Source organism: Loa loa, assembly GCF_000183805.2.
Source record: "Loa loa unplaced genomic scaffold supercont3.460, whole genome shotgun sequence".
Classification (NCBI taxonomy): Eukaryota; Metazoa; Nematoda; class Chromadorea; order Rhabditida; family Onchocercidae; genus Loa; species Loa loa.
In genome coordinates, this window is record NW_018108640.1 from 19,640 (window position 1) to 29,746 (window position 10,107).

The 10,107-nt window shown below is 31.2% G+C and overlaps 3 protein-coding genes across 4 annotated transcripts in view; 1 reads left to right on the forward strand and 2 right to left on the reverse strand.

The window, feature by feature from the left end:
• Positions 1–4,220, reverse strand: part of LOAG_18713 (cytosolic endo-beta-N-acetylglucosaminidase) — a gene marked incomplete at both ends in the record, with an annotated part of 5,476 nt that extends 1,256 nt beyond the window's left edge. The window contains 6 exons of the mRNA XM_020451376.1: positions 1,211–1,340; positions 1,671–1,810; positions 1,967–2,118; positions 2,753–2,907; positions 3,829–3,983; positions 4,051–4,220. Coding sequence (XP_020304843.1) covers positions 1,211–1,340; positions 1,671–1,810; positions 1,967–2,118; positions 2,753–2,907; positions 3,829–3,983; positions 4,051–4,220 — 902 coding nt within the window. The remainder of the gene's footprint in view (positions 1–1,210; positions 1,341–1,670; positions 1,811–1,966; positions 2,119–2,752; positions 2,908–3,828; positions 3,984–4,050) is intronic.
• Positions 4,221–5,275: 1,055 nt separating this feature from the next.
• Positions 5,276–6,880, reverse strand: LOAG_09592 (hypothetical protein). Its single transcript, XM_020447974.1, has 5 exons — positions 6,813–6,880; positions 6,551–6,666; positions 6,112–6,291; positions 5,791–5,887; positions 5,276–5,537 (listed from the first exon to the last, which is right to left on the reverse strand). The coding sequence occupies exons 2-5, from the start codon at positions 6,656–6,658 to the stop codon at positions 5,389–5,391; spliced, it is 534 nt and encodes a 177-aa protein (XP_020301846.1). The 5' UTR covers positions 6,659–6,666; positions 6,813–6,880; the 3' UTR covers positions 5,276–5,388.
• A 2,722-nt stretch (positions 6,881–9,602) lies between these two features.
• Positions 9,603–10,107, forward strand: part of LOAG_18714 — a gene marked incomplete at its 5' end in the record, with an annotated part of 4,415 nt that continues 3,910 nt past the window's right edge. For both annotated transcript variants that reach the window (XM_020451377.1, XM_020451378.1), the window contains one exon: positions 9,603–10,017. In XM_020451377.1, coding sequence (XP_020304844.1) covers positions 9,603–10,017 — 415 coding nt within the window. The remainder of the gene's footprint in view (positions 10,018–10,107) is intronic.

Sequence of the window (10,107 nt, forward strand, 5' to 3'; positions counted from 1 at the left end):
TGATAGCTAATATAGAAGAGTAAGATAGCAGAATTTTAAATTTTAAATATTATAATTCAATATGAGTTATAAGTAAATTATATGGGGAACTGTTTTGTTTCGGGTTTTCTGATAATTTTGGCATACTGTAGAGAGCTTTAAGCAATTTTCGGGATCAATCAATTCTTAACCTCTTGAATTGTTGTAAGCATACTTTTGTTATATTAAAAGGATACGAACAAATAACATGTGATTCTATAAGTTATTCTATGAGGGGTTTTCTTCTAGCATTTATTTATTTAATTATTCACTTAACAACATATATATGATTCATTTATTGATACTAGAAAGTTTTAACTTTTACCTTCCATCAACTCTTTCAATAAATCTAATATTTGGAAAAAAAACATTTCTAAAATATAAAAAGTAAAATGCAAACTTAACACCAAAATAACATCTCTCTAAAAAAAAAAGAACATTGGAAGAGATACTAATTACAAAGTACTAATGAACAAAATTTGTTAACCTCTTACTTATTTCCAACTGTAGAAATTATACAAATTTTATTTGCATATCAATAATGACGTAATAATCGAATTGAATTCAATTTGAAACTAGAGAAGTAAAAGTACATGTCAGTTTGAAACTAGAGAAACACATGTCAGCATAAGAAAACGCACGCGCAAGAAAAGAATTTCCTGAAATGAGGTAAAATAACACTAAAATTAAGAGACAAACTTTTATTCACCAAAATACCTATCCTTCGTAATTAATTATATCAAATCTCAAATCAGAACCAAACCATTTATTTCGATTCGGAACTGGTTTTGATATTACCCATGTCTACGACTGCATGAGACATATTCATGATAGTTTAATGCAAGTAATTTTAAAGGATACCTTGCAAGCATCTTTGTATTTGTAACCGAAACTAAAATCAGTATCAATTGGCAATTTTATTAACGGATGTGGTCGAACAAATGTAATCAAACGATCCCAGAACCTGCAAAAATATTTGGGAAGATATTTGAAATTAGTCAATCAATTCAAAAAAAACCTTAGAAATCTCTTGGAATCTCATTAGTTGGATATTTCTAGTAAAGTTATAATTGTAACTATTCTTTCAAAAGACAAAAGAGAAAATGATAAACAAATAAACGACCGATGAAAGGGCAACCGACACACAGCATATAATGTTAGTTCGTAAGAAGTGATCAGAAAAAAGAAATACCGCAAAGAATTAACGATGATTTCTTGACAAGGGATTGTTTCAGCAATCCAACCAGGAGCAAACAAAGCGACTGAAAGATTATTTTGGCGGGGATACTTGAACGCTTCATGACAATTCCAACCACCACCACCTGGAATATTTCAAGAAATTAGAACGGATTCACACCTTCAAATTACGCTAAAATAGAAATTTAATAGGCTGAACTTTAAATAATACCCATTACTTGCTAGTGTTGTTTGCTGAATAGCGGTTTTCCTAGCATAACGAAGAAGGTGAGAGAAGAATGCACACCAATTTAAAATGCGTATCCGCAATTAATAGATGCTCAATTTTAAATTCACTAAATATTAAATAAGCTTACTAAATAAGTTCAGCATTTTCATATGATATTGCGTTGGTTCAAATAGTTTCGCATATGATGATAGAACTGTGTAATTGCCATAAAGAGTAAGAAAATTACCATGACATCCTCGGCCATAACAATCAATTCCAACAAAAATATTCCGATGACGATGCTTGGCGCGTACAGCACTTGCCGACAGTTGTTTCACTTCCCATATATAATTCAAGAAAATACCATCCGTAATATCGAACCATCGCCTTTTTTTTTTGTAATAAAATTTATACTGTTTTCTCGTTCTGTTTCTCTTATAATATTGCAAAAAAAAGATATGTTAGAATAATGTAACATGAGTCGATCGACAAAACATATAGCATAGCGCGACAAGCAACAGATGACATATGCTAATGGCTTACTGGTTTTTGTCGTTTAACTCATTTTGCCATTTTAGTTCGCCATCTACCGTAACCGAATCATACCATATCACACGACTTCGTTCACCAACTGCTTGTCTCATTTCATTTGTAAGCATTCTCAGGAAAAGATCAAGATACATGATGGATTCCCTCTGAAACTACTACAAATTCTAATAATCAGATCAATTCCTTACGCTTCACAGTTGTAAATCACTACTCGCTATGACAAATCATATATTTGGAAAGATGAAATTAGTACCAGGAAAAAAAAAGAAGTTAGTTCCAACCTTAAAAACAAATGATATTTTCGAAGTAAAACGAATAATTAGCAAAAAAAAGTAAAAATAAAAGGTCAATTGTGAAATTAAATAAGAAATACAAGAATAAGCAATTAATTAATTACTGCTGAGCAATAAAAGAACCAAAGTGAAATTATGATTATGAAAAGAGCAGTGTTCCCTACAAGCATATTATACTAAAATCTCGTCATATTTTAGCATGTAATAACATTAAATTTAATGACAAATTGAAAAAGAGAACAGAACAAGTACCTTAACTGATTAAAATATGAGGAAATCTACTAGTGATTTACATAGCTCGGTAACATAATACCTATATTTATGATCCAAATTGAAGATAAATTGACGATGGTAAGCTTAATTCAAATTTTCAAAACTACAATTCATTTTTTTATTACCCATATATCCATATGAATGCCTTACATTCATTATTCTTCCCTTTAGAATAAGACATTATAATTCATTAAAATCATATAAAAAACCGAACTTCTATTTTATTCTCGATATTAATTAACCAGCCTTCAAAATTATATTTCACAGCAATATTCACCAATTTCTGCACCGTTTTTGTCACATTATCTTCATTTTTGAGAAAATCCTTACAAAGATCAGCTCCTCCATGCCATTCGGTGATCACAGTCCCTGAATATTCCGAAAGCAAAAAACTATACAGAAAAGAGTAAATACTCTAAATGCAATTACTAAAACTGTTTGTTTCTCGATATCGTCATACGTCGTCCGCCAAATTCAACAAATATTCATGATTCAAACAATTGAACTGCTCCTGGTAATTCTGCTGCTGGACAGGTTATCAATTTTCCGCATTACTGTTACTGGACAAATTTTCACTTATTTTTATTGATAATTCGTCTAATGTTTTTTTTCTCTTTTTTTGCCCTTACACATTTGCAGTCTGACTATTTATTAAAGAGTAATCTGTTACTTCCGGCAAACTTATTATACTTCAAATCATGAATATGCAAAGATTCGAATAAGCTTTACATATTTTAATTGAAATAGAAGAAAGTTACTTCAATATAAAAATATAAATTACCACTAAATTTCGGGTATCCAAGAAACTTTCATCTTATTATTGAATTCCGTATTGTTAAATCCAGTATAAAATCAAACCCAGCAATTTATTAAAATGATTTTTTTTAAAGAGAATCTCGATTAAAATAAAGACTACTTCATTTGCTTCAATCTGTCCGATATAATATTAGGAAAATTCTCGCTTTGCGATCCGTTTTCAAATCCTTTATTATAGTTTCACCAATCATATTCTTTTTTTTTTTTCTTTCAAAAATTTGCACGAAAACAATGGAATCATCATTCTCAAAGGAGGCTTACGATGTTATCTATTTAATTAACAATTTTAACCCACCTAACAATACAGTTCCTGGTAGTAAGTTCAACTTGTTGACAATTTTGAAAAAAAATTATTCAGCTACTAATATCACTTGGATAATCAATATAATCTTCCATGGAATATTTACGACATATGCAATTATAATGCACTATAACAGCAAAAAATGACTAAAAAAAAGATTGAAAATCACTTACCAAGTACTATAACACCGTGCATATGGGCTTGGTTAATCCAGCCTACGGGCGGAATAGTAATGAAATTATGTGAGAAATATACGAAAACATCGATGTACCACCAATGAAAAAATATAAATGGAGCTGTTGAATCTGTTATTTCATAACCGTCTAATCTAAAGAAAATTATATAAATACGTCGCGTCGTGAATATGACCATTTCGTAACAAAATTTGAAATTACCTTTCTTCATCGAGATATCCACCTTTCATATCATGGCAAAGTAATGTTTCCGGATAATCGCCGTTTCTTGTATAATTTTCTAGTGAATTACCAACCAGACAATGTGGTACAGTATTTCCATCCCAATTCCATAACTGATTAAGATCCGTTATGGGAGATGTCATCAACATTGGCGACGAAAAATATTTATCACTCGTCTGATGGACCTTTCTGTAAAGAAGTAACGATGTCCTGACAAAAAAAAAAAAAAAGTCCGAACTTCTATCCATTCAAAAAACCTTGGTAAACTATTAGTAATGTCACTAAATTCCAGCATTGTTCAAGTTGGATCTCATAATACCGGTAAAAGATAAAAGTACTACACCATAGCAAGATATATTCGCGGATATTACAAGTAAACACAAAAATGAACAGTGTTAGCCTAATAACAAAGCCAAATATTTCAAATAATCACGAACAACAGAATTGAAACTAGAATATTTTTTTTTAACTAGAATATTTTAGTTGGAAATGAAAGCCGATTTTAATGCTATTGACGTGTAACTAACAATCCTGCATAATATGTAAGCTCTTACATAACTATGGACACATCTGACTCATCCTGATTAAACAAAGCTCAACTATCACACTTATTGCATACTGGAAATATCATATAAATAAAATTAAATATATAATATGAAGGATAAATAGCCAATAAAATCATTTAATGATCCATCATATAAGTCATCCAAAAAAAAAAAGAAAAAAGTGAAAATCATGGAGTAATTTGGAAATGATCTGATCGAAAATTTGCTTGGCTTATAAAAAGGAGAGCAGCAATTACTGACAAAATCTTATAAATTTTCCTGACAGACCTAACAAATTTTAAAAATTTGGTGTTATATAAACCAGAAAATAAGTACAAACTGTGTGAGATTTGTATTTAATGCTGAAATAAGTCAACAAAAGAAAACGAAATTTGTAAGATCTTACAACACACAATCTTAATGTGACGCTTACAATGCCACTGTGCATTAAGAAAAGGCTTGTTAAACTTGATGTTATTCAAAAAAAAGTGCTGAGATAATTCCCTTACTAAGAAAAAAAATTATGTGCTTAACCATTCGGATGGCATCATAATCCAGCCTAGGAAGAATTTCAGAACGAAAGTTGAACAAATACGACGAAATTCATCCCTAAATTGAACTAAAGCTGGATTAATGCAAGAAAAAATACGTTATTGTATGGGATATAAATACATATCTGAGCAAGAAATAAAGTTTATGAGAAATAAATAAACGGATGAACAAACAGAAATAATACAAACAAAACCAAAAAAAAAGAAAACTAAATTTCACTTCAGAGTTCATCATCCACTTCTTCAGCATCTCTCCTTAATTTATCCAGTGCTTTTTCCACTGTCTTCTCTTTCTCTTCGTCACTCAAAATTTGCGCTTTTCCTGACTCTTCATCAGTCATTGGTGTAACGTCTACAGCTGTACATACTTCTGAATGAAAATATTGGTCAATTCTGGATGGGAAGTTTATTTTGTTATAATTCAGTTTTAATTTCATAATTCTAGAAAGAAAATAAATCCAGATCCAAATGAATGAGAAGTAAGCTAACTATAAAATTTGCAATGTTATTTAATCACTTAGCATTGTGTAGTAGTATGCACTGCTCAGGCACAAGGAAGTAAGAATTTAAAAAGATTTAAAAAGTGTTGTAAATTCTGTAAACAACAATTCAACATGACCAACTTATTGTTTCATGGCAGAACTGATGCACTGGTTCCTCATGTTTTCTGCGTGCGAATTTAATTAGCCGATCTTCGTATGCATCCAAAAAATCACTGCACTGAAATAAATAAAATAGTTAATCCAGTAATAGAAATTAGTTGTTGAACACACTTCTCTTCTTAATCTTCAGTTTCTGAGTTTATAAGACCATAATTTGTCAAATAAAAGAAAATAGAAAACAGAAAGAAGAGCATACAGTAAATGAGGGAAAATGAAAAGAAGTTCAAAATTATATTTAATGAAAAATCTAAATCCATTCACAATTGGTAAATAGGCATATACCGCATCTCCAAATTGATGAATGGTCAGATGTTCAGGTACTTGTTTCAGTTTCAATGTTGCACGACGAGCGTAAATACCTTTTCCGGTTCTAGGATGTACCACAGCTGTCCATTCCGAAGTTTTGTCACAAACTGCCTCCAGTAGTTCTGACAATTGAATTTCGGATCTCAACAAATGCCCCTTCAAAGACAACAATGGTAGTATTATTTATATCTAAAGAATATTTTGAAATTTATTCGACAAAAAAAAAAATTCCGTTATATATCAGATCACCTTCTGTGTTCCCTAATTAAACGTACATTCAGGAAATTAAAAGCGTTAAAGATGACAATCTGTAATAATAAATTTTCGAGTTGAAATTTTGAAAGAGAAGATAAAGAAAAAAGAAGAATTGCAAGCATCATGAAAATAAATTTTCTGAGACTTTCGATTGTATTACCTTATCAATGATGCCTTGATTTTCCGTTTTACTAGGTTGGTAATAGCTTTTTCTTCGCATATTTTCTTCCAACTCAGCAATCTTAATTTCCATTTCTGTTACAACCATTGTGCAAGCTAAAAATGAAACAAATTAGCTTATTTTGGTGCTCAATCATCATCATGGGCAATAGTAGTTCAATTTATTTCCATAACGCCTTATCAACATTTTACCAGAATAAAGGAATACTAACAATTTGATACCAAAGCGTCATATAACTTACTTTACATCACCATTGTTCTGAAGTGAAGAACTACATCGAGTAATATTTGAATAGTTGTCAAGTCGGACATAATATCTAAGTGTAATAATAATTTTCCCAGTGATAAGCTGTGTTATGTTCAGCTTTAAATCTCATTATAATTTATAATTTGGAGATCAGCAGTATTCGAATAAGAATTATTGTATTTACTGCAATAATACTGCTACCACTGATCTATAAAGAGTACAGATATCGAATCATGCAAATTATACAAAAGCTAATCACTGATATATAATAAACATTACCTCCGCAAGTAGCACTAGTCATTGAAACGGCAAAACATTTTGTTGTCAGCGACAGAAGAGTACATAACAATATCCAGATCAAGTGTACAAGGTGATCCATCCGTTAGCACTGTATAATTATTTCATATTCTCAATTTTTAAAAAAAAAATATTTAAAGCAAAATGCTCATTCCGTGAAAGTTCCGTATTAATTGAAAGAGTAAAAACGATCATTTTGCAAATAATCTATTTAAACAAAAAAAAAATTTAGCATTAGAACATCAAATATTGACATCAATTTTTCATGTATATTCCAATAAGATATGCTAGTAAAGCATGTACTATTTCAAATTACACTTTTTTTTTGAGGTGGTCAATGTTCCCTAACAATTTCAGCTTTTCAGCATATGCCATGTTTATTCAAATGATCTTATTATACACTTACATTGAACTTCATCTTAGTGTGCGTTAAAAAAAATGCGACACTGTGGAAAGGACAAAAAAAATGCAAGTGTCATTTGTATGATTTCGTAAGATGATGTGTATGATGATCACTAACAGCGGAATTGTGCTAAATACAAACGATGTATAATTAAGTTATGTAAAACACACTCTGTCAGAGTAATCATACGTTACGTTAACTCAAAAGAAAAAAAAATGCAAATAAACATTTCAACTTTAGATTCTAAAGCAATCGATTGAAAATAAAAATTTAATAGTAAATATAAAGTTCAGTGAAAATTACAGTATTTGGTAGCATTAAATTAGGGCAAAAATAAGATGTAAAAATGTGGTGTGAAAAGATGACGTAAAAAGATGACATAAAAATTTGACGTAAAAACGTGCCGCAAAAATGTGACGTAAAAACGTGCCACAAAAATGCGACGTTAAAATGTGACGCAAAAAATGTGGCAGGGAAATGTAACAATTGTCACCAATTACGCAGTTATCATTGAATTTTTATATAAAATGTAAAGTATCAACACCCATCCAATAATGTTTTAAACTTGAAATATACTAAATCAATCAAAACAATGGACTAATGATTAGCCAATGAATAATCTGCGACGTTGAATTGCATTCTTCGTGTGAGCGCATTTTACGGGACTCGTTAAATCCAATTCCATCCTCGTCTCTTACTACGTGTGGTCAATTCCATCGTCATAGTTTGTTGATGTTTATCGAGTTGTTTTAGAAATACAAGTTGTACTTTATCTGGGCGTTTTGATTTCTACTAAGAACGTAACAGCCTTGTCACCTTTGACCCCTAACTTTGACTATTTGACTGTCGCTAATTATTATTGGTCATTGATTTTGATAAATCGATTCTTATTAGCTTTTACTACTAACTGTAATCATCCGATTTTTATTCACTCTCGTCATTACTGACTACTGATTCTGCCGATTTCTTCTTTTTCCATTTTCATCATTATTGATCGCTAACTTTCTTTTGTTACTCGGTTCTAATCTGCTTTCATGGTTATTAACCACCGATAGCAGCGATTCGGTTTTTGGTTATTGTTTTCATACGCGATGAGTAGATTCTTATTTGTTTTATTCTCGTTCTAAAGCACTAACATCGGAGCCCGGTTCATCTTCCTTTTTTTCATTATGAAGCACTGACTTTAGAAATTCTGTTCCTTTTACTTTCACTGTTGTTGACCTTTGATTTTAAAGACTCGGTTTTTGTGAGTTTTCATTGTTTTAAATTCAGAACTTTCTTTTATAAAGGTTTGGTCGTGCATAAAGTGCAAATTTTACCAAATTTTTAATATAAGTCTCGGAAAGTGAAATAATAAATTTTGACTAGAAATTTTCGAGGAGTTCTGTTCATTGAATTTTCAGTGAGCATACTCAGCTCGGACAATCCCAAATACTTTTTCAAAAAAAAAAAAAGAAATGGCAGGAGCTGAATGAGATGTGAATCCTTTTTTCGAAACTTTCATCTCGAAATTTATTCCATTTTTTATTTAATTCCATGAGACGTAAACATATTTTACAAAATGAAATCACCTGCAGTGTAACCCAAAATTGATTGGAAGACCCAGCTTACTTAACTTACTTAAATCGCGAGATTACTCTTCTTAAATTGCTAGATTACTCTTCTAATTGTCTACTTTTATCATCGGTTTTAATTCGCTACTTCTTTTCACTGTTTCTTTTTGCAGTTGTGCAAGCTAGGCACAATTTTTGCATATATCATAGCAAGTAAAGTTGAGTTTGAATTGCAAAAACTTAATGGTAAGTTAACGCAGAAGGAAATGAGGAGTTGAATGAAGAGAATGAAATGGGAGAAGGGGGAAAAGGAGAAAAGGTATTTCATTTAATTTCATAAGAAATTGTTGCAGATTTTTTCGAAAGTTGTCAACAACTTCCAAAAATACAGCGTAAAGCATCTCGACTGCCATATTTTTCAAAAATACAGCGTAAAACATCTCGACTGCCATATTTTTCCCTAATGTGTAGTTTTTTTTTTTACTTGCTTTTCAGGAAGGTCCTGTGGCTGAAAAAGAAAAAGTAGATAAGAATGTCTTGCCCGATGTTGGAACCGAAACTTTCGGCATCAGTAGCGGCTAAAGCATCGATCAGTGTCACCCCAGCAGTTACTGCTGTTATTACCACCACCAATAGTGGTACTTCTGCTACTACTAATAACACAAATAATTCAATGGCTTATCCGTACAAGAAGCGTGTTCGAGATGAGTTTGAAAAAAGGCAACGTGAAATCGCAGAGGAAGGGAAACGATTACAGTTATTGGCACAAGCAAAACAGCAGTTGCAACAGCAGCAAGAGCAGCAACAACATTATCAATTTCAGCAAGAATACAAGAAGCAACTACCAAAGAAACAGCAACAAAGACAGAAATATAAGTCACAACCAGGAACCTCAGGTTTAGCAAGAACTGCTGCAGTTGTTATTACTGCCTCTGGAAATATTCCAGGTTAGTTTAAGCAAGAAAATATTGACGTCTTCATAATTTCTCTTACATGGAATTGATCTTCTTTTTTTTACTATATTCTATTAATTATTT

What these genes read in the sequence shown, in the direction of transcription:
- LOAG_09592 (XM_020447974.1), bottom strand. Translation starts at nt 6,658, where the DNA reads ATGGTTGTAACAGAAATGGAAATTAAGATTGCTGAGTTGGAAGAAAAT. An exon ending in ATCAAGGCATCATTGATAAG is followed by an intron (nt 6,292 to 6,550) that starts GTAATACAATCG and finishes TTGTCTTTGAAG; the next exon opens with GGGCATTTGTTGAGATCCGA. An exon ending in GTTCTGCCATGAAACAATAA is followed by an intron (nt 5,538 to 5,790) that starts GTTGGTCATGTT and finishes ATTTTCATTCAG; the next exon opens with AAGTATGTACAGCTGTAGAC.